Raw genomic sequence first — 24,638 nt, 5'->3', positions numbered from 1 at the left:
ACGCACTTTAAACGTAAAATTTTGAAGGGAGACATACCCTATCTAAAAACAGGCTTTCTACACGTTCCAAAATTTTCTTGGAGTTGGCCATTAACCAGAAGTTGCCACAAGTTGTAGTTTCACACTAGCGCTGCCGAAACCTGCCTTAATAACCGAGGCGCCGGTGCGTCAGCATGACTTCACGAATTTCAATGCGTTTTAGAGCGCAGCTATTAAGCGACCGTTGCTGCGGCGAGCGTCGGCGTCCCTCGTAACCGAGCGAACGAGCACAGCGAAGGACGAAAAAGCGAACGCGGAGCACAACTGGAGAAGGCAACAATAGCGAAGAGAGCGCGAGGAGGAAAGCGGAGGAGGAGGGTGGAACCATGAGGCGAAAAGCGGAGCAGGAGGGTATGGCGACAGCGTGAGAAGAAAAGCGAAGTGCCGCGCATGACGGGCTCTGCGGCGACGATGGATACGAGATGGCGCCAGAGTAGCACGCGTCGTCTGTTCACCAAAGCACTCCATGAGTGGAGGTCTGTCTGCGGCGGCGGCGGCTGTGAATCGCGCCCACGCGTCACCCACGCGCGCCTCTACCGATTAGCGAGGCAGTCGCGCCACACGTACTTCGCTCCGTTTGCAACGTGTCGCACGAGACAGATTATCCGCGTCAGCCAATATATCGTGAAATGAAAACACGCATAGAGCTGCGCTAAAATTTTGCATTAGGTAGTATCGTGATCGTCGGTGAATTTTTCTTTCGTGTTGAAGCCGTTGTGGCGCTGTAAAAGTTCCCGAAACTTGTCAAGCGAATGCAACTGTAATATTATATGATAGTCTCCATCTTTACCGACAAAATACGACCTAGGACTGAGCAGACACCGTCAAAATCTATAACCTCACGGCGACCTTGCGAGGAAACTTCAGGCGGCGTCGGCACCCGCCTTTCGCTTCTTTACCGGATCAGGCACTGAGCCATGCTCTCTAACGGGCTGCTGAAAATAGCACCTCTCCGCAATCTGTCTCTCTCTCTCTCTTCCGGCTTACGAAACCTCCTTCGCAGTAAGAGTGGATTTGTGCGTGCGTGTTGTAGACAGATGAGTTACTATTGTGTACCGCTTAGCTCATATTATTGTCCTTCAAGTAAATCACCGCCCTGCTCAGATGGTTAACCAGCGAAGCTGAAACGTGCGGCCCCGGTTTTTATCACTGGGTTAATCCCGACGGTTCATTAAAGTCTTTCTCAATTATTGGTTACGTCTTTGTGTTCCTTAATGAGGTTACGCACACGTACGGCTGCGATGGAGAGAACGACGTCACTGAGGGTATATGCCCGCAGTCCACCGTTGTCGCATTGCCGCTTGCCGATTTTTCAAAATTATATTGCTTCAAAATTAAATGTCTATTACGTAAGACAATGAATGGCTCATACCCACTTAATCAATGGCTCATACCTCCGTAAACGCGGCCTCCCCCTTACGACGACAGAAGCAACGGAGCGAGCTGCGGAAGACGACGACGACGACGAACGCGGGCAATGGCACGAGCGCGTTTGCGCGGCTACGCCGAGGGGCGCCAACGAGCCAGCTGTGGAAGACAACGACGCTCGAGCCCTTGCTGATGATGATAGTTTTCGGCGTACAGGCGACAGACGGACGAATCGGCTAGCCACATACAGCTTCGCTGTAAGACAAGGGCCTATATATGCTAGCCTATATATGCCCGCCATAAAGTACGATCTACACCACTATAGCTATATACCTCCTGAGTGACTCACCGCCCGACCGAGCGTACGTGATCTTCCGGGAACTTTTCCACGCCTGCCGCGCACGTCCGTGCAAGCCGTAACGAAAGACAACCGTGCACGAGGAAGCGACGACTCGTGTCACGAACGGCCGTCTCGGCAACAGCTCTCGGCGCGCAACCGCATAAGACCGCACGTGTCGTTACCCCGCCACGTTCTCGGCCGTCCACACTGTCTTGCGTGTTTACAGCCCGCCTATATACGTATCTGGATATATGCCAGAGAGCGAGCGGCATATCAAAGGCGGTAAACAGGTGAATAGATACATGCGTACATAACACCCGCGGTGGCTTAAAGCGCGAGGTCCGGGGTTTCGTTCAATGCTGCATCCCGATGGAGGAGGAATACAAAGACGCTGGCGTGGGATCACGTCAAAGAGCCTCAGGTCGTGAAAAAAAAAATTATTCCGGAGCCCTTCTTTAAAACACTTGTGTCGCTTTGAGACGTTAACATCTGTCGAAATGTTTCGGCAACGGTGGCTGAGCAAGTGGCCATCGCTATAGCAATGAAGGACCCATCGCGTCCGAATATATTCACAGACTCGCGGTCCGCAGCTAGGGCTTTCGCCTCGGGCTCGATCTCGTGGGAGCAGCAGCCATCCTCGGCAGCGAGGGGGCAGCCGGGTTTCACACCATGGTTCCCGGCCCACATGGGGGCCAATGTACATCCCAATGTTCCCAACGCCAATGAATTTGCCCATGACCGTGCGCGAGGTTTCGCTCACCGCGGCGGTCCCGGTGGATTCGAAGTCGGGGACGCTGGGAGGTACAGGGACTCGCTCCTAACTTTCCACGAGATATTGACGCATTATAATCTTTCTCGGAGGGCTTTTCCACTTCCTCACCCTAGACTCACTCGACCGCAATCGCCGGCCTTGAGGATGCTCCAAACGGGGTCTTTCCCTTCGAGGGGCAGGTTTAGTCACTTCGCGCCCAACATCGAACCGCAATGTCCGGACTGCGGAGAGGCATATTGCACATTAGCCCATATGCTCTGGCAATGTCCTGCGTTACGCGACACAGAGTTCATCAACGAAGAGGACTGGGAGGAAGCCCTTAAAAGCGGCAACCTCTCGGTCCAACTTCGGGCTGTTCAGAGGGCCTGCGAGAGGGCGGAGGGCCACGGTTTTCCGGTCCCTGCGTTGGAGCGGCCCGCGACGGCTACCGACTTCCCCTGAAAGGGGGCGTCCTAACGCAGTTCCTCAGGACCTGAATAAAAGTTCTTTGTCTGTCTGTCGATGATCCAAACACGCAATAAACTTTCGATCTGAAGAAGCACTGACAACCTGAACATACAGCTCGAGATCTTCATCACGGCGTTCAGCAATAGCCCGCTGTGCAGACCTCGCGATTTTTTTAAAGTGATTTTTCTTTGTTCTTTCTACGTTTCTTTCCATCTACTTCATCTTTCTCTTCAAACTTGCTCACCCCTTCCCATCGCCATACCGCTTTTCTGGTGTCAGACTCAAGGTGCTAAAACGCTATATGTACTATAGTTACGGCTCGGCCAACAGGATTTGCACTTTGTTTTTTATATCCTCTTACTCGCATGCTCTGATAGTTGATCCCTCTAATGCTGTGGACCAGACACCTGTAATTAAGTAGCTGGTGTGGCGCGGCGGCGGAGCGCAACTTTGGTCTACCGGCAAGAGGGCGTACGAGAACAGACCCTGAAAACGCTGTTTGTATACGCTTTCACGACGACGCTGCAATAAAACATGACTGCGTGTGCAGGCATTATCTGATAGCCTCCTGCGTGGCGGGTCACCTCATCACCTCCCTGCGTGGCTCAGGCCGCTATCTGCTCCGGCGCACTTCACCGACTAATATGTGTACTCCGGGCTGAAACCACGCCGGTGGAAACGAAAGAACAGGCGCAACGTAGAGCTCAGTATACGCATGCGCCAAAGGAAATAAGTATACGCATGAAACGCGTGTATCCAAATGCACTGATTTATGGGTCGAGACAATATTTCAGATTCTCGGAAGATAAGGTTGACTCAGCGCAGTAGAGATTAGTCGCAGGATTATCTGAATTATAGGCTATACTGATACCAAAGTTCAAGCTTATATTCGAAGGCTATATGCATTCGTGCTCTTAGTTAAAGGAGCAGCACTACGAAAATATTTTTCCTGTTCGCCTTACAAAGCCTTCTCGTGTACTGTAAACGCCAAATATGCCGATCGTTTCACGTGAGCCTATATACCATTCTTTGTAAAGTTATCATACAGATTTTGAAACAATCATTTATGATAGCGCTGCTAAATCTTTTCAGGCAGGTTTCTGGAAGGAATGGAAATTGACTGCCAGATTGCCTGCAATACCCACGTAGCTAATTAAAAATATCCGATTACCAGTTAGGTTTCAATGATTTACTTCAGTGGAATTAAGACGATCTCAATGACGATAGCACGATTTCGATAGAATTACGAACAAGAAATGATGTCGATGGATCGACGCAAGTGGTATATGACGATGACGACAATGGGATCACAATACTGAAGAGATGACGGCGATGAAACGACAGCGTGACGACGTTGGCATGACGACGACGGTATAACGAGAGTCGGATACAGTGATGATGACGGGACGACGGTGACGAGATCCTAACGACGGTACGACAACGAATACATGTCAACGACTGTACGACGCCGATGCAGTAACGTCGATGACATGAAAACGGCACGAGGACAAAGGGATGACGCCGAGCGTATAATGACAATGGCGTGGCGATGTCTGTATCACGAAACCTGTACGACGACTATGGCGTGACGACGACGTCGGCATGATGAGAGTCTGATGACGAAGCTGGAACGACGGCAATACAGCGACCATGACGCCATTACGACCTTGCGGAATAAGCTATTAGACAACTTGAGTCGCTGGGTCGGGGTAGAAGGCGTGACGACTACGGCACGAAGAGAGTAAAGTATCACGAAGCTGCAAAGACAACAATCGAACGACCCCGACGGCTTCACGACCAGGAGGACATACCTTGTGGCTCGAACAGGTAGGCAACTGGTTCGACTGGTTTGGTGTAAGAGGCAAGATAGATAGATAGATAGATAGATAGATAGATAGATAGATAGATAGATCTCAAAACGACTGAAGTAGGCAAATAATGCTCTTCGCATTAAAAAAATTGCGCAGAACCCATCTCACGATCACTGGCGACGGTATAGCGTTAGCATTGAATCGATATGGCGACGCATCGTATTGCGACCGTCAAAACGAGTTATGTATGAGGCGTGTACTGCGGCGGGGCTCTTCTTCCGCGCTTTCCCAAGAGCAGTCGGCGCCATCTAGCGCCACCACCACGAAGCGTGCGTGTGGCCTCCGAAATGCATGGCGCGCTGGTGCGTGTGAACGCTGAGAAACGCATCACGCAGGCAACCAGGATCCTCTCTCGCCCCTTTTTTCCGGTCGCGCTGAGCCACCCAGTGGCGCCGCCGAGAAGTCCACGCGCGGCGTCCGAGACGAAGAGCGTGGCGCGCCCGTGCGCGCTAACGCTGAGCATTGTTCCCCTCGCTTGCCGCATCCTCAGTGGCCCAAGTTGGCGAGAGCTTCAATGAAGATCGGCACATACCCAGTGCATTCGTTGCGCAGCTCGCTAACGTGTTGGCACGAAGAGCGTTCTTTGAAAAACGGCACCTACCCCGTGCATTTATTTGTGGCGGAGCCTGCGAATGCGTCGGGTTGCTGCCCTTGAGCAACCTTTCTGACGTGGGTTCGATTCCGCTCGTCATCGGAGAAATTGAAGGGATCTTTCTCGTCATTGTATCGCGGAACATTCCCAGTGGCACATACCTTTTTACCCAAGTTGGCGTCAAAGACGTTCATTGAAGCGCGGTACACACCTACTGGTACTTTTCATACACAAGTTGGCATCAAATAGGTTCACGGAAGACAAGCACAGACCAGTGGCACATTCCGAGTTGGCGTCAAAAGAGTTTTATTGAACCGCGGTACCTACCGAGTCCCGCGTCTATATACAAGGAACCATGTCGGCGTGAAAAAGGTTCGTTGAAGAGCGGCACATATGTACACACTGACACATATTCATTGACCCAAGCTAGTGCGATTGTTGGTTTCTAGCCTTGTTCACTCAGCACAGAAACCCGATGCGTTACCCTTTCTACCGTGTGCTACCCAGTGACCCACGTAAACATGAAAATGGATAGAGACGAAGATACATAGATAGTCCCCAGAAAGGTGGGTGAAATACTATAGGGATAATAACGCATTAAAAGTAACTTGGAGCAGAGAACCAGGCGGAGGGTGCTATAGAACGAGAACTCGCATTAATAACTAGAGCCTGTAGGGTACATGTAACGTTTGCAGAGCTGAAGCCGCCAAGAGCCTTTTGCGGCAGGTGTAATAGCATGACGGCAATGTTGAAGAAGCAGTTTCGTAATTACCGAGCGCTATCGTCAAAAGCGTAGCGTTCGTATCGAGAGTTAGCTCAGTACCATAGCCTCGCGGCCCTTCCACGTCCCGTCGCAATAAAAGAAATAAACTAATAAAACAGCCCGATTCAGCCAATGGCAACGCGCGGAGCCCTCAACGGGTTGAGACCCTCACCTGTTATGACACGGAAAGGCAGTGGGCAGCATTGATTCCCTTTTAATCCTTCGCGTTATGATCAGGTCATTCAGTGATTTACAAATTTATATTGATTCAGGAACATATATGACAGGCTCGCTTCGCAAAGCTGACAGAGCTTCGACTTTTTGACAGAAAGTCGAAACCTCATTAGTTGCAGTGGAACACATTGAAACTATAATAATTCGCTAAGGTATTCAACATGAAGGACATTCATAGCAGTCTTGTGGCGTGTTCTTAATGCGGCAGTGCTTCCTGTACTGACGAAGCGAATAATCATGGTTGTACTTGAATCAAGATGGTTCGCAACATCGCGCTGCACAAGCTAATATTTAATGCTAAATTTAGTTTTCTTCCCTATAGGGCAGCGGAAGCTCAGGTTTACGGCCTACGTTATAACCTGGGCACTCCCACTGGTACTATAAAGGATTACTTCGTTGTTTCAATTGTAAGTTGTAATGAACGGATAGGCTTCGCGAGCAACTGATACCTCGCCATAATGAAGGCCGGTTGATGCCGTTGGAAGGGGTGTGCCGTATCGTCGAACAAAGTAAGCTGCAATACTACGAACCATTTCATCGCCTTTCATGGCTTGGCTCTCGATCATAAAAGCAGGCAGCTTATATCTGAATGACAATGGTGTTTTTTTTTTTTTTTCAGCACCAAATGCTCCAACTTATGGGGTTTGCTGCATTAAAAAAAAAAAAACGTTAAAATATACGAAATGTAGCATGTAGATTTGCGCCAAGATCATTTTAAAGAAAAATTGATGAAAATTCCAAATCAAAATACTCAAGTATCAAGTTGATTACTCTTAACTCGGCAATAAAAATCGATCGTAACAAATCATAGTATTCTTTCGACAAAATTAAGCTACTTTGGTATACGCGGTCTGTCTCTCGAACTGTTAAGGAGTTATCTACCAAATAGATTGTAAATTGGTTTCCATAGGTGACGAAACGTCAGTGAAAATGAAAATAATTTCCGGGGTTCCACTAGGAAGTCTTCTTGGTTCCTTACTTTTCAACTTGTACATAAATGACATAGTGCACATTTTTCCCGTTCCTAAGTAAGTAACTTTTGCTGACGACCCCAGCATCTCTGTAGCCTCTTCGTCGCCAGATGAGGCATCTTCAAAGGTGAATAAGCTTATGGAAGAATTAGATTTGTGGACGAAAGAAACAAGCTAAATATCCAATGCAAATAAAACCAAAGCATTCGTTTTTAGCGCTAAAAACAGACGAATTCCCGCAGAATTGAAATTGTCTATAAAGGTTCTTGGTGTTTACTTATCTGAGACGTTAATGTGGAAAGACCATGTGAATTACATATCGCAAAAAATGGGCCATATTGCAGGCATATTAGGAGAAATCGCTATTTACTACCACAATCCGTGAAATTATTAACGTACAAATCTTATTTTCTTTCCTATTTAAATTACTGTACTTTAGTATGGGGCACAACCACACAAAGAAATGTTATGAGGCTCATAAAAGCTCAAAAAAAGAATTCTGCGGGTTATTGCAAACCTCGCCTATTGCGATCGAGCCTGCGTCGCACTTGTTCAAGAGATACATGTTAAGGTTTACCGATCTATACCGGCATAGGCTAGCGAGAGCGTATTCAAGAAGCAAAGGAACTTCTTGTTTACTGAATTTGCGAATTTAGAAGTAATGCCACCTTTCACACACGGACGACCGAACTTTGGAAAGTTCCGACTTGCCGTTCCACGTATGGCTTACAATCACTGAACAACAATTTGCCGCGCTTATTGAACGAATTTTATATATTGGGCATAGAAATTTCGCTATCTGATATGGCTGCATTATTCATTACATAAATTACTTACCTCTGTTTATACAAACTGTTTCTGAGTGCTTTTGTCAAGGTACTTGTATGCGCCATACTATGTTTTTGTTGGTATTGCTACTGCTTGCATCTTGTTGACAAATTTCACATCGCGCCTTATAGATTTACGCATTTCTCAATGTACACGTGCCAGTGGTGTTTGCTATATATGTGCTCACATGCTGCACCCAATTTGTGCCTATATTGTATTTTCTTTTTACTATTAGTTTTCGTTATTGCGTATTTTGCTGACCTGTCTCATTGCCATGTGTTGTCAGGGGGTTGAGGGCTTACAAGCCGTCTCTTCACGGCTATTTTTCTCAGCCTCCTCGATTGTTAAATGGGGAATAAAGCTTCATTCATACAATCATTCATATCGGAATTCTGTAAAATGCGCCTATAATAGTACATCTGATGCAGGATGATGCATTATACACCACTCTACCTCGATCTAATTTGTGAATAAGGTTTTTGCTATACCCTCGTAAACACTGTAACGATTCACGTCAGCTGTAAGCTCATACGTAAAATATGTCCGCTTGAGATTCTCTAAAAGATGCAATTTACCGAACAGCGGTATCTGCTCTTGGTGCAGAGTTGTGGAGTTAGTAAACTTACTATTACTGTTTTTGAAACAGAATTTTCGCTAATAAACTAAACAATGCTAATTAACTTTTTCATCACTAACATCAGGGCACGCGTTTAATTGCGAATTTGAAGCCGAGGAGTAGTCAATTATCGTGTCCGTTTAGCAAAAATCCTGCAACTAGCACCACTTTCGAGATATGTGACCTTAAAATGTGCTATGAAACACACGGGCGTTCCAGTTAACAGTTCCATAACAGGGTGCCTCTAACAGTTCGCGACGGTCTTAACTGGAAGGTCGAGGCATTTTTTTAGCAGATTTTGTGAACGGAGATTTCTAAAGTCGTGCTAGCCTTAGGATTTCTGCTCAGCAGACATGACAACTCAATAATCCCTCGCTTCAATTTCGCAATTACCACGGGCCCTAAAGTTAGTGGTTAAAGAAAGCTAATCAACATGCTTTAGCTAATTAGCGAAATTATTGCTGAAATGTCCGCCTATAGCTATGCAGCCTACCACATAAAGAAGCTCAGGGGCCTGGATATGACAGCTGTCTCGATAGTATTCATGATGACTACTGCTCGCATTTATCCCGGATACTAGAGGCACTATGCAAAGCCGGGCTAACGATTAACTTGAAGAGCGAATTCCTTAAGAACTACCGTTGTCTTGCTAGGAAGAGTATTGGACGGACAAACAAAAAGTACGAAAGAAGAGTACGTCAAGCGCATCTCCCAGCTGACAAAACCATATGATTTGCATTCTTTTCGAGTGTTCTTGGGTCTTGCTGGACATTTGAGGGCTTTTACAAAACACTACGCCCTCAAGATAAAATGACTAACGTTCATGACACAAAATGATACCCCATTTGTGTGGATTAATGAATGCGAAGAGGCGTATCAGCAGCTCGTAGAGGTTATATCATCTGATCCGGTGCTGACAATACCGGATTTCTCGAAGCCGTTCGAGTTAAGCACCGACGCTTCCCATTATGGTAGTGGCGCTGTACTATACCATACTCTACCAGCGGGACGAGAGTGAGCATCAGAAGAGACAGCTCAAATTCATTGGCTATTACACATACACATTTACCAAAGGAGAAGTTAACTACCCAACAACGGAAAAAGAAGCATCAGCAGTCGTAATGGCCTTTCGTTATTTCAGGACGTACATGGAAGGCAAACACTTCAGCCTATTCAGCGACAACCAAGCACTGACATACATTCTTAACCTCTCGCAACCTAAAGGAAGATTGGCCAGGTGGGTGAGCGAAATACAGCAGTTTGCCTTCGATGTCGCTAACAGGCCAGGAGAAAAATGACCAGATTCAGACGCCTTGTCAATACTGCTAATTAGGAACCAAGATGACGACAGGTATGTCACCCACATGTTGTGGGACGGCACGGAAGAGACGATTCTCAAAAATGGTAGGCTGCACGTGCCTACAACGAGTAAAAGAAAAATTTTAAGACCGTATTATGATTCTCGGAATCCGGTGGTCATGACGGTTTTTGGAGGACCTACTGGAAGATTAAACAGAGATTTCACTCAACTACGATGAAACAAGATATTTTGGAATATGTGAATGCCAGCTTTGTAAAGCGAAGCTCAGGTCCCGTGCAAGCGCAACGGTTATCCCAAAACACTCATAAAAGCCATTCGAGACTATACACGCTGACTTCGCGGACCTCAAAAAAAGTTGTCGCAGTTTCACCTGAAAGGCGAAGCATCAATTGCGATAGCAAATTTGTAGAGAGCTATACGGAGTAATGATATTAGCTTTATCAGCTGTATAAACTTGGACATGCAGCAGCACCGGCAACACGCAGAACTATTGTCGACGCCTTCGGCGTTTTGCCCGCGTTCGCTCAAAATGCGTGCGGCGTTGGTGACTGTTGCCGGAGCCTCTGATATAAATAGGCACTTGGTGCCGCAGCTAAACGTCGCCTCCCTTCCCTCCCCCTCCCCCCCCTGCCCCTCCCCCTCGGCCTCTCGCGCGTCAGAAGAACGCGCGTTTGCTCTACATATATGGTGATTGTAAAGGAGGAAAGAGACGCTTACTTCTGCAGCCCTTAAGCGAGCACGGCGCAGAACGCGCGTTTGTTCTCCGCCGTGCGTTCACTCCCCGTGAAAGCGCGCGTCCCTCGCGCCCTTTCACTCGCACATACAGCGTTTGGCGCACGGCGACGATTTCATCTCCATTGACGTCATACGGAACCTCACGGCGACGGCGACGGCGACGGCTACGGCAGAAATCTGCTTTTGAGTGTCCATATAATTGCTATCGCAATAAAAAAAAATAAAAAAAAGGGGGGGGGCGCACTGATTAGTGCACATGCATGGTGGCATACAGATCCGGAAAAGAAGATTCCAACAGCGTTATCTCGCTGCTTAACCGAGATATGTTCAAACACGCCAAAGTAATTATCGCTGACAATGGTCCAGTTTTTACAAGTGATCGCTTGAAACGTTGGGCTAACGAGAGGAACATAGAGGTTCGTTTTGCTGCTCCATACCATCCAGAAGAAAATGGACTCGCCTAGAGCGATACGACATGTCAAACAGTTCATCGCGCTCTACCCGGGACTTCCAAGCGGTCGGAAATGTGCCCTTGAAGCTGCTGTGAACAACCACCATGACTCGCACGCAGGCTGGCTTGGGGTGCACACCGTACTTCGCGCACCATGGCCAATCGGAATAGCTTCCCGCAGACCATCTGTCGGGAATCGCGAATCTTTTGATGCTGCAAGAGCGAAAGAAGTCTGAAACAACGTTAATACAGTTGGTTCTAGTAACGTTGGTCTGAAGATCAACGTGCTATATACAAGACCGCCATGAAAAGAAATTACGACCGCCGACATTCAGTCATATCTCCGGACACACAAGTGGGAGATTACGTGCTTGTTCGGAGGGGTCCGCAAGGACCAAATGCTCCTTTTACAGGAACCTAGAAGGTTGTGAAGACCGCCCACCAGCTACAAGGCATTTTAAAGACGCTGTGCTACAGTTGACCACAAGGTGTTATTGAGACGTCATCTGTGAACAACGTGATATCATATCAACCCACGAGGGTTGACGACAGAGGGGAGGCCCGTATAACGCTCGTGAAAGAGAAGGCAGAAGCACACAGAGGAGATAAAGAGGCAGCTTAAACAGAATGTTACATGACAGTTGCAAAAAAAAAAAAGTCTTCCGCCTAAAAAGAAACACGTGGTATTAAATGGCTTTAAAGAGATCAAGAAGCACGCATGAATAATGCTCACAGTTCTCAGCAGGCAGCTGCCACAACAGAGTCTCATACCGCCGGTGTCAATGCATGCGCTGCGCAGGCCCCCGCGGGAATGAAGGATCGGGTCGCACGTTGTCGAACAACGGCGTACACACAGCCAGTGAAAGGTCGCAGCATACACGCTATCTTGCTAGACGGCAGGTCTCGCATACGCAGACTCGTATTCACGGCTTCTGTCCAAATTTCTATTTTTTTTTTTTTTCCTTCTCTCTAGCTCTCTCTGTCAAATGTGCTGCGGCAAATGGTTATTCGCGTCAAGGTCTATATACAGCTCGACACACTCGATCGCTAAGCTATACCCGGGCGAACAAGTGCTCGATTTTTTTTTTCCCCCGGTTCACTGCGGAAACGCGCGATCACCGCCGAACGGTGAACGTTGCGCGGCCTTTCCGACTCTCGCAGCTTCGATTTTCAAGGTGAACGTGTCAGCGAGTCCGCGCTCCAATCGGCTCTCTCACGTGGCCTGGCAAGCGCGCGCAGCGTCGCTGCCGGTCGTCGCAGACCGGTGCGCGATCGAGCTTGCAGTTTCAGATTGCGCGGAGGTCTTCTGGGTGACGTACACGAAACGTATATACACGCGCGCGGATTCGAGACCTTTGTATGCGCGTGCAGCGCGCTCCCGTGTCGGCCAACAAGTCTGACCAGATCGAAGGGCGCGCGAACGCACGCAAGTGAGACCTCTTCCGAGATGGAATTCCACCGCGCGTATGAACTTTCTATTCACGCACGCGCACTGCCGCACGCGTATCGACAGGTATGTGACCGCGGTGGTCGCTCGGTACTCGTAAGCGTCGCTGTAAGGAGCGAAGTGCTGCTGCGCGTGTCCTTGCTTGCTTAAGTTAATTTTATCCGTCAATCGAAATTCTCTGCGGCGCGGTCACTGCACTTCCGAAGAAACCTTGTGGGGATCAGTCGAGTATACTACGCTGTCTGATACTTGAAATCTAACGGCGAATTCTCGTGCGTGTGTGTACACAATGACATGTGAGCACGAGAGAGCTCACAAAAGGGACTTCATAAAACGAGAATGTCACGCTGCGGCCCGTATCATTTACGAGTTCGAAGGTGATGACGTGTCTTCTTTATCGAAATTTCCTCGTCTTCGTCGAGACATACGCACCCAGTTTCCTACATGCAGTTAGGTCGCTTTCTTTCGAACTCCAGATAAGCGCGATATCTGATCTGACACTTAAGAAAGACGGTAACGGTTGGTGTACACGTGACTTGAACGTAAAATCCAGGCGTACACGTGCAAGTAAAGCTCTGGACTAATAATCTGTAGGCATTTGTTTATTTTTACACGACAACGGGAGGCACATGGTGGATATGGAACGTACCGCCATATCGAACATGAAAAACGGACTTACATTAAAGGGACACTAAAGAGGAACCGGAAGTTGAGCTTTAATGGTAGATTATCCTTTCACGATCACAGTCATACCATTTTTACTGCGAACAGAGGTTTAATAAGCGAGAAAATTGCGAAAAACTGAAGGATAAGTGCTGACGCCCCTTCGTATTTCCCACAGTACACGTTCGTGACGTCGGACGCGCTTGCTCAGGGGCAGCGGCAGTGTTGACCCGACTGTGTCCTTTCATGTGGTGCCGCGCGATGAGCCCCGGTGTTCGCAATGGCTCAGTGCTCTGCCGATGATAAAACGGCAAAAGAGCCAGAGAAACCGATCGTGTGCTCTCTGCGTTCCTCGCCCTCGGATTATGTATATAATCCTGGCCTCGGAAAGTCTCTTGGCGTGCCCCAGAGGCCAGTCCTTTCTCGAGCAGCTGTTCCCTCCTTCATCAAATCCCCTACTGGCGCCCCTGCAGCAGCAAACTAGGGGCTCGGTGAGTGCTGAATGTCATTTAAAAAAAGCAACGAAAAAAACTATACCGAGTACGCGCGCAAGTTTCTACGCTTGTTCTGTCGGGAACATCGTCGCCGGGCGGACCGGCCCTCCTCCTCCGACGAAAACGAGACTTCGCTTTCCGTCGGCGCGGCCGGCGGCTCACCACCATCGTACGCGGAAACCCCTGTCGCGCGAGCATGGAAGATCATTTCGCGCTCCGTTTCACTGAAGTCGCTGAAATGCAGTCCTGCTTCACAGGCGAGCTCTTCGTTGCAAGGTTCTGCGTCAGAAACGGTATCCATCGCGGCCACAGAAGACCTAAGCAAAAGTCGCAGCGACCGCAAGCACAGCGGCCATGCAGCCAATGATGCAGCCAGCGCCTCGGCCGTTTACACAAGCGGTGACGTATCATGGCGCCCTCTGATTCGCTGAGAGTAATGAAATCCGTTACGACACTGCTTGAGCACCGAATATGGGGCGAGAGAATTTGAGGAAGAGATATTTGGTCTTTGTTTACGAATTTCTCAACTAATAACTAATACTTTTGCACCCAACAAAAACTGCATGCATTCCTTAAGGTCCCTCTTTTATTCCAGCTGAACTTCCTGTTTCTCTTTAGTGTCCCTTTAAGGATCACTCAAACCAAATGGGTTACCAATATCCGTATGCGGATAAGGTACGTCCTAACGTCCAAGTTCGGCACGGAACGTTAACGGATATCCACTGGACATCCTGCTAACATTCGAACAATTAAGTCCAATACAGAAAGCTCTGTGGACGAACGAGGGACGCCGCATTTTTGGGTCGTTATGAACAGCCGATAAATGTTATTCCAACGGACGTCATCGCTAGGATATCCGACAGGATACGTTGCACGGAGGTATGCTTTCTTCTGCCTCACTGAAACAATTACAAGTGTTGATATACGATTATGTGAGCGTTACTTGTCTCTTCACAACAGCGTGCTGTGCCACGACCCTTTCGTATTCAGCCGCATGGCAAGTGCCCAAGCGACATAAAAAGTCCCATGAACCTCCCTAAGAGATTCATACGTCCTACTCTCAAATGAAGATGTCCAGTCGCTCTTCTACAGCTACATCCCAGTTGGCAAGGTCCAGAAAATGCGTCATCGCCGACATGATTTGGATGTGGAGTCAGCATCCGAAATATTTTTTTTTTTTTTTTTGCGAGCGTGTACCAGTAGACGGTCTGGTAGGTGGTTGTGTGTCTGCTTCCCCAGACGGGCACTCGCTCTAAATTTACATAAAATTTTCCGTTATGTTACTAGGGACGTCCCAGGACATCGCAACCGGACCTTCTTCGGTCCATACATATGAATAGTGGGCCTCCCAGATGTTTGGAGTTTTACTTTCCTCGAAAAATAAACATGTTTTCTGATATGTCCCAATTAAAACACAAAGCTATAACGTCTCCAGTTCATACATGCACCGTGCTTGGTGTATTTTCTATAGCATTGACCCTGAAAGGTTTAGTAGAATATTTGTCTTGAAGAAGTGGACTGCTCGGTGTACTTCCATGCGGCCACGTGCATGCGCTTTTGTACACACGCGATGCACCTGCTCTATACACGCGGCAGACTTAAGGGAACACATGTGTTAGCAGTTTTTAGATACTCAGACGACTTTTTAATTACGATGGTTCAACAGTATGTTTAACTAGCCATGAGAAAATGAACAACGTTCTGAATCTTTAAATTCCACGGCAATATCCTATTTTTATGCATGAGCTTCCGGTTGATAAAGAGTTGCAGTTTTTAAATTAAAACATCAGTTTTTTTTTTTTTTTTTTGCTTTTTTAGTGAATATGTCTGCTGGCGCTATACATCGCACGCGAGATAACAACTGTTGCCCTAAGACTCGGCCCACAATAAAATTATTAAAAAGTAATCGCGACGCTCCGCCAATAGGTTACGCGCTTAGAAGGTCCTGTGTCCACCAGCTCGAGTCTAGCTTTTAACCTCAGGTCCAGAGGCGTTTAAATGCCGGATTCCCTCGTTCGCTTATCATCTCGGTGGCAGAAACGTTGCTACAGAAGCTCAAACGTAGCAATAATGCCAATGTAGACGAAGGGGTTGAACAGGATTCTCTGAGAAACGCACAAGTGGTACCTTAATTAAATCCACAAGGTGAGCCACAAGCTCATGAAGGTGGTGAACAGGTATGGAGAACCTAGCTCTTGCGTTTTCCGCCCCGAACAAACTGGCTCGCATATGCGTACGAATCACGTGATGTGCTGTGCAAAGAAGCAAAGTCAAGCACGCAAAACGCTATGTTCAGTGCTCCACTGGAGTGGTCTATTTGGAGACCGCTAAATTGAGGAGAAAAGCCTACGTCGGGTAAACCGGCCGTTGTGTGAACAACCGAAATAGGGAACCAGCCAACAATTTAAGAAAGGATATGAGCGCGCATCTTTCCGCGCATTGCAGATCGCGCTGCTGTGAGCCGCGTTTTTCTGAGCTGAGGATCCAGGGAAGGAGTAAAGATAAAACCGCGCGGGAGCTGCTATAGAGGCATATCTGTGGTCAAGCTAAATTGTGCCAGTAAAATATGTTTCGTTACATGATGCGGAAATGAAACTGCTAGGCTTGTCGCATACAGGATGACTTGTCCTTTGCTCTTTGCCGCTTCATGGTATCCAGTGTGTGCGCGATCTAAGTGTAACAATTAAGGTTTGTGCTTAATAAATAGTTATGAGTATAGCGCCCTCTTTATTTCTGCTATGTCTGTCACTTGTAATATTTCCTTTCTGGTATTCTTTGCGCTACAAAATCATGTCATTCAGCAGACATTGCATGCTACGCATTGTACAGAATGTGGACGTAATGCGAAGCAGTCACGCCGTTCAGTGTGCGTTCAGTGTCCGCTGTGAACATGAATATCCCATGACCGACAAACACCTGAGTGCCGCATCTAATTAATGGACGCCCCTTGGATGTCTCAAGAAAAATAAAAAACACGGATTTTAACATTGGGTTATTTACGTCTCGTGGGTGTTTCAAGAGGAAAATTACATATTTTAATATCCGAGGGACGTATTAAAAAGGCCCAGTGCATGGCTTCGCGTGTGCCTATAACATCTGATCACTCGGGTCCAGCAGCCTTCAGACATATACGGCGGATGGTCAATTTTTTTGCGCACACGGCTGTAGTACATTCAGTAGCTTGCTATGGATATCCGATGGACATCAAAACGTCCGAAACTGGCTGACCCCGGAATGTTCACTGGTCATTTAATTGTGGCCCCATTAGGAAAACTGCCCCATCAAACCAATCGATCTCCCCAACTCTCTACTACCTGCACCGAAGTAAAAAGCATTGCCACTTTCATATTAATTACTTCACTCGCGTTCACTCGTTCGTATAAAAACGCCGACCCCTATACCTGCCGATCTTCGATCGGTGGCATCAGTCCGGCCTGCAAGCTCGCGAATCGCGAACGACGAAAGCAACAGTGGTGATCGCCACAGCGACACGAAAAACAGCGTGCATTAATACAAAACAACAATTAAATTTACATCAATGCGGCCCAATCGCAGCGAGCACGCTTGAGTATAATTAACTTGCCGCCCAGGCCGGCCTCGGGAATGAATGGAGAGTGAAATGGGTTTCCAGAGCGCGCCTCGATCTGCGCGCGAGGATTAGCGCTCTCGGTTTCGCGTTGAGGGCCCCCAGAAACGGGCCCCCCTAACTGTATCGAAAGGCATGGAAAGGGTTTCGGTGAGCGGCCGCCGCTGTGCTTTACATTTTCGCCACCGGTCCGGCGACCAACGCGAAACCCGTCCGGTTCGTCTCGTTGATGCGAAGACGGCGTTAAGTAGTACTACGTACCGTTACGCGCATGGTGAGGCCGTTGGCGTAGCGAGCTGGCGCGGTCGTTGTGACTGCTGGACGTACGTTGTCGTCGCGCGGTGCTACGTCAGGAAGCGGCCAGGGCTTGGAATGTGGTTCTCCCGATGCGCGTGGCAGCTGTAGCAGCTGACTACGCTGCTTCGCTACTGCAGACGACGTTGACACCGGTGCCACCTGAAGCCAGACTCGAAAACAACTGGCCATTGGCTTCTGACGACTCGGTCACTGCCTTTTTGAGCGTAACCAAAATTGAGTAACCTCATTACAGAATTGTTATGTGAAATATTTTTCCAACTGGAATAATAGTTACAAAATCTGCATTCAAAATGCTGAATTTTTATACATAAATATGTTTTTACTTGAAAGAACAGTTCTGCGCAGCCAAGGCAATCCGAATCCAAAAGACCGCCATTCATCATGGCGGCGGCTGTTGTCACGAAATTAACGTGTTGACGGTGTTGACTCTCCATGTGTTCACTCTGAGTACTCCACGCGTTCTTCTTCGTGCTCCTCGACTCGTCACTTCGCAACGAATTCTCGCCGCCAACGTTCCATCTTGTGCAGTGAGCTTACGACGATTCCGTAAACGTCCTCCAACGCATTTGTGCCGTGCCGTCCTCGGGGGTGTCCCGACCCGACATAAACACGACGTGACCACGGCCGTTTCGTCAACAACCGCTCCCTCCCAGGTGCCGGCAAACGGCTCGTTGACGGCCGTCTCCTCTACATGGCGCTCAGACTGTGGTCGCGGCGTGGTGGCGTGCCGCTGCGAACGCTACTGCGGCGCGTTCCGGCCCGCACCGACAACGGGAGCGTTGGCATCACCGCAGCTGCGCTCGATGTGGGCCCTTGTTTGTCGTCGCCGGCGTCGAGCAGCGTGTGGTGCGTGTCGTGCATCTCGACGGGTGCCGGAGGTGGCGGCGATCGCGGTGCCGAGGAGCCCGTGGCGACCAGGCCCGAGTTCCTGCGGACCCGGGCGCGAGTTCAGCGCACTCGGGAGTCCCTGGCTAAGACGGGACGCTCGCTGCGGGCCACGCGTGAGAAAGTCACCGAGAACGTCGAGCAGACCAAGCGGATCGTGACCGAACGCATGGGGCATCTGGTAGGGCGTCGTGCTGTGTCCGCTTCCCCTCGTGCTGTGGTCTTTCTTTTATTATTATTTCTCCCGTTCTAGTTTCGGTTCTCTCGACTCTAGTTTGCGGCGAGCGGTGGTCACCTCAGGGCGAATGCACGCCTCGGTAATTATACCGTGACGTGCTGCTACAGCAGGGTTATTTGTGTGGTCCCTATTTATTTCCTCGTGCAAGTTCCTGTGCTTGAGCCTTGGCAAATACGCGAGGCGTGGTGTGGCATTTCGTACACGGCTGAATGGCATGCTATTACGCTCGGTGCTGTGGGACTGCCCTTTCTATTTCGAATTGTTTTTTCAGCGATACTTGTGCCAATGTATTTTGTGTGTGAAGGACGTTTGAAATTGTCACAAAAGGGACCTGCCTTGTTTCACTGGTCTGGATCCTTGGTGACCAGGCTGTGCCATAAAGAAAAAAAAAAAAAGAAGAAAATAAAAACCAAGAACGGGGGAAAAAAGCGTACACGAACTCGTGCATGTGACCAGGAAATACAGTTAAAAGATGCTTGTTTGCAGTCGAATTCTAATAGCTAAGGGCTGCAATTTGTTTCACTTATCTAAAGTTGAATAATTTGTGACACGTATCTATGCTAGGAGTGTATGAATAGTTTGAAGAGTAATCATATAGTGCCAAAATGAAATGGAACGTCAAATACTTCTGAAATAATGAGCACCATTTTTCACCATTAAATATGAAACGATATATAGTTGTTCATTACATTCCACATTATGAAGCATGGTTTGTTAAGGGCATAAACGACGGCATTAACAGCAAATAAACAGTTTATTCGTGCAATTTTGGAGTACAGCTCGAGTGACAATGCTCATGGTTTAATCGGAAAACTGTGGCACTCTGAGTGACGTTGCATCCTCTGCTACTAACTAGTAATCTTTTATGTCCGCTGTAGCGGCCAGGATTGCAGTCATTGCATTTGTACTTGGCTTTTGTGTGAGAATGTGCACCATTGATGATTTGAAGTATTCGAAAAATGTTCTTATTTACAAAATTGGATCTTTCCAATATTTGCACATTCCTGAAGTACACCCACGAACTAATGCGCCAGAGTTAGTGGCTTCCAACAGGTCAGGTTATGCGAGTTGACTGCATAAAGCTCCAAGCTATTTCCAACTCGCACTGTAGGCCAAATGGTTGAATGCCAGTGCTCGTGTGCATTGCATTAGTGTCTTTTGTCGTTTTAGTAAGACTCGCATGGAATGTGTGGAGCTTATGCATTTTCATATTTAAAGTGAGCTTTTAGCTCCAGCGGTTGCTGAGAATTATATGAGACTACTTCTGGGAAAAGTTGTTGAAAGTATCCCTCCAATAATTATCATCTGCAGAGGGGAGTAATGATAAAAGATGCATTAGATGGAAATTTCACCTGGACTGTCAGTTTAGTCAGCTAAAGTTACCTTTAATTGCAGGGCAGATTTTACCCCTGAATATATGTTACAACTCCTGGCTAGGAAATTCAATACATGAAACTAATAATATATACCAGTAAGAATTAGATAAACAAGGCAAATCAGTTAGTGCAATTTGCAACATTCTAAAGAAAAACACATAAAAGACTGCAGAAAGAGGTGTCGTATCAAAATGTTTCATTGCATAAAACACAAAAGGATGTACACAAGGGATGTTGCAATAGTTAGCTGCTTTATTGAATGAAACAGTTGTTTTATTCACTAAAACAAGTGCAACGTCTTTTACGAAAAGTGTGAAATGTATACAGGTGTTAAGGAGGCTGACGCAGGACTCTTCCAGCAAAATTATGCTTATTTATTTATTTATTATTTTTGATGCACCTTGTACAAATGGAGGCACCAGCAAAGACTTGCTGCTTCTGTCATGCACTCATGACCTTCTCCTCCTTTTTGTCAAACAATATGCACATGAAGTTGTGGCGAATATGCCGGTGTGGAACAATGACAACCAAGCTCTGCCCACCCTTGTGCTGAGCTTTGGTACTGGCATAAATGAGCCCTGGCACGCGTGTGCTCAAGGCTTCAAATCAGAACCCCCCCCCCCCCCCCCCCTTGTAAAAATTACAGGAGGGCCCGTCACCTCCCTGCCTTGGCATATTGAGCAATAGATATATACGTATCTACATACACACAGACATTATACATCATATGCACATACGAGCAGCCCATGTATGAGTGGTATCTCCCCCTCGAGCAAACGAAGGCCGGTGCAGTTTTACTGTTTTCCACAACTGCACAGTACCAGCGACTTATAAATAATAAGAGAGTGGAAGACCCGTCCCCTAAGAAATACATTGAGTAGGTATTTCGTTTATGTGCTTAAAAACAATCACAAAATGTGGCAGGGATGTTGGAGAGTTCAAGCAAAGGACAGGTATTCTTCTTGTTGAAGATTGCAGGCTCCCTGCTGCTGTGTGTAGAAGAATAGTGTTTGGCTGAGATGCTGAGGAGAGGATTGTCTAGCAGCTGAGCAAAGCTAATTTGCCACGTTTGGGAACTGTTGCAGAGCCACGTTAACCCTCCTCTGTGTGAATATCTTGCACTGCAGCACCCCATTGTAGCCCAGCTGCAGGTTTTCAATGTGAAGACCAAGTTACTCTAAGAACACGTGCCCTGCTCACTGATGATTCTCGTCCAATACCTGCTGTTTCTGCCCCTTTTCTCCTTCCTGTCTCCTCACTCATGCGAAACTCGGTGGCGGCAGCGGGAGAACATCATGACCATACCTAACGCCCTCTCACTGGCGCGGCTCTGCTCCAGCCCCGTGCTCGGCTACTTGGTGGTGACCGAGGGCTACACTTCTGCCCTCGTCCTTTTCGCTGCAGCAGGAGTCACTGACGTGGTGAGTGCTTCACCCAAAACCTGGTGATGGAGACGCTTTTGGCCCCTGAATAGCAAGCATTTTTCTTTCTAAAGCAAAGCGTTTTTGCCGCTTTCCCGGGGTTCAATGTTCATTGTCATTTCCTTGCCAAATACATTTATGGGTATATAGTGACAACTTGGGCAACTGGGCATGAAACCATAAATGTACTTAGATATGTGTCATACTTATCTGTGCAAACACCGCCCATCAACATTTTTCCCTCGACAAGCATCGCACAAACAAGTATCTTTATGGCTGAGGACTGTGTACTATTGTCGGCTGTGAAGCATACAAGAAAATCAAAACTTCAAAAATCATTCATATTATCGGACTCCCAGAGTGTCATAAAAGCCTTGAAGTCACCCTGTAAACAGAAAAATTCTGCACTCATTGAGCTCTATTTCATTCTGTGTAAAGCATATACAGTGGAATCTCGATGATACGATCACGGCTAATACGAATTTCCGGATGATACGAATTTTTCTGAGGCCCCGGCCGAGCCCTATTACTTTGCAATGTGCTAGAGAACGGTTGTTACAAATCGATTTTCGATCCGCGTCGGTTGATACGAATAAACGCCGCCCCACTGACGGCCGCGAAAGAGAACAGCGCGCAGTCACGCGCGTTTTCCCGTTCTCTTTTGGTGCGGAGGCGCGGACGCAGCAACGGACAGCGCGGAAGCCGCGACTGGGCGCGAGGAGTTTGAAGCGGTGGCGCTTTTGTTGCTTTTGTGCTTTTCTTTTTGTCTCTTCGCTTGCTGCGGCGGCCGCACGTGGGGAAGCGCGGCAGCCGCAGCAAGCGAAGGTTCGTGCGGCCTATCGCTTCAACGGAAACTGAGCGGCGTAAGCACAGCGCATACAAAGGTCAGAGCCGTGTGGAGATCGCTTTCAAGATACAGTGCGCGCGACAACACCGACAGCCGGCACAGGCGCAAAGTACAAGAACGCATTTGTTGGCAGAGTAGAACCCCCCCCCACTCCCTCCCTCCCGCGCTACCTTCCCACTTTGCTCCTTTCGCGTGGGGAGATTGCGATGCCAGTTACCCTTGCGCTTGGTTGCAAGAATTTGGCGCCGCAGCACAGCGTCGCCCTCCTCCCTCCCTCACTCCCTTCCATACCCCCACGGGCTTTGGCGCAAGGGAAGTCGCGTTTGCTCTCCGCTGTGCGTTCGCTGTCCGTGAAGGCGTGCGTCCCCCGCGCGCTTTCACTCGCACATACGGCGCGCGGTGACAACTTTATTGCCCTTGGACTCGTGCTCCATGTCTCATGCTCCTCCTCCGCATCGCCCTCGTTGATCTCCTCTCCCATCGGTGGGTGCACCTCGTGCTCGCTGCCGCCCTTGTCGGCGAGATTTTCCTGCGGAAGCCGCAATTTTGTCTCATGCGGCTTCACTGTAAGCGGTATGCGTATACATGGAGTTCTATGGGAGGGTAAACGGGAGTCAGAAAAGGCCGCGTTGTAGCCAGTTCTGCACTATAAACGGTTACGTTATAAGTGGTCTATACTGTAAATGCTTTTTACGTACGTGTGCCTGAGTGAGTTCACCTCTCGACTCTTTAATTTAGCTAGTTTTAATTGTGTTTCGATGATACGAATTTCGGCTAATACAATGTTTTTCGTGACCCCGTGAGATTCGTATCATCGAGATTCCACTGTATATCTAACCAGCATGTCATTTTCTATGCTGGGTGCCTGGCCATAGAAGCATCGAGGGTAATGTGCTAGCTGCCCAAATGGCCACGTCAACTACCTCACACGCTATTAATCCTACAGCTGCTGTCCCTGCAACAGATTTGAAACCTTTCCTGCGTGAGAAACTGCGAAGCCACTGGCAACGCTTGTGGGATGCAGAAACATAATAAGCTTCATTTGATTAAGCCACAGTTAGGTTTCCGGCCCTCAGCAACGAAAACACAGCGAACTGATGTCCTATTCTGTCACCTCAGAATAGGACGCACATATGGCATCCATAGTTTTTTGCTGACCGGTGATGAACCTCCAACTTGTGGTAGATGCGGTGAGAGGCTAACCGTCCTCCACGTCCTCATGGAGTGTCGGGAAGCCGAAACAAAGCGAAAAATACATTTTCATCTAGCATACCGCTATCATGTCCCTCTGCATCCCATGGTGTTTCTTGGTGAAGAACCGCTGTTTAACACCAAAGCAGTCCTCAGTTTCTTGAACGAAGTTGTCCTACATGTTAATTATAATTAGCCCAATAAATTCATAGCGCATCCTCTTTCCAGAGGATGCCACTGTGATAGTAGTTCTGTATAGCACATGCCTCCACGCCCTTGTGTTTCAAGTGCTCTTTTGAGGCACTAGTGCTTCTTGCTAATCCTTGCATTTGACATATTTTGTATATTGTATCACTCTTTCGCAATGCATTTTTCATGCCCATAGTACACCTCATTAGTCATTCCCATAATCTTACTACCTGTAGAGTTTACGCACTTTACAGCGACTATTTTTAGGCCCCTTTACAGCCATGCAACATCTAATGTTTTGTCCACACCTCGTAATTCACTGTTCTTGTACCATTGAGAAGACATTATCACAGTGATTCCACTCCTGCGCCAACTGCGCCAAAGTGCGCCAATTGGGATTTACTGCGCCATCCTGATACAATCGACGAAAATTGCGCCTAACTGCGCCAAACAGTCTCGGATTTGACGGCGTCTATCGCCAATGGCACCACCGGGGAATTACAATGTTCAACGTGACGATAGGGCGAGCCTTAGTTGCAACCTTAGCTGCAAACAGGAGACGAGAAAGCTCTAGCACGTAGGTCCCAATTAAGGTCACTGGAACCTGGAATGTACCGCAGCCCTTTTCTCTTAGC

The 24,638-nt window shown here is 48.0% G+C and overlaps 2 protein-coding genes across 3 annotated transcripts in view; one reads left to right on the top strand and one right to left on the bottom strand.

Moving 5' to 3' along the window:
• LOC119458359 (probable glucosamine 6-phosphate N-acetyltransferase) overlaps positions 1–18,035 on the bottom strand; it is a 34,240-nt gene extending 16,205 nt beyond the window's left edge. Inside the window, exon 1 of one of the 2 annotated variants that reach the window (XM_037720191.2) lies at positions 17,800–18,035. In XM_037720191.2, coding sequence (XP_037576119.1) covers positions 17,800–18,024 — 225 coding nt within the window. In that variant the 5' untranslated portion in view covers positions 18,025–18,035. Of the gene's footprint in view, positions 1–12,081; positions 12,500–17,799 lie in introns of those variants that run through there. The other variant, XM_037720192.2, reaches the window with a different exon arrangement.
• Positions 18,036–18,163: 128 nt separating this feature from the next.
• Positions 18,164–24,638, top strand: part of LOC119458358 (cardiolipin synthase (CMP-forming)) — a 46,169-nt gene continuing 39,694 nt past the window's right edge. Inside the window, exons 1-2 of the mRNA XM_037720188.2 lie at positions 18,164–18,922; positions 21,639–21,776. Of these exons, the coding sequence (XP_037576116.1) occupies positions 18,548–18,922; positions 21,639–21,776 (513 nt within the window). The 5' untranslated portion in view covers positions 18,164–18,547. The remainder of the gene's footprint in view (positions 18,923–21,638; positions 21,777–24,638) is intronic.

The sequence above is a fragment of the Dermacentor silvarum genome, chromosome 7 (genome assembly GCF_013339745.2).
Source record: "Dermacentor silvarum isolate Dsil-2018 chromosome 7, BIME_Dsil_1.4, whole genome shotgun sequence".
In the NCBI taxonomy this organism is placed as follows: Eukaryota; Metazoa; Arthropoda; class Arachnida; order Ixodida; family Ixodidae; genus Dermacentor; species Dermacentor silvarum.
The sequence above is the reverse complement of the archived record's forward strand: the minus strand, read 5'-3'. Positions and strand labels throughout refer to the sequence as shown.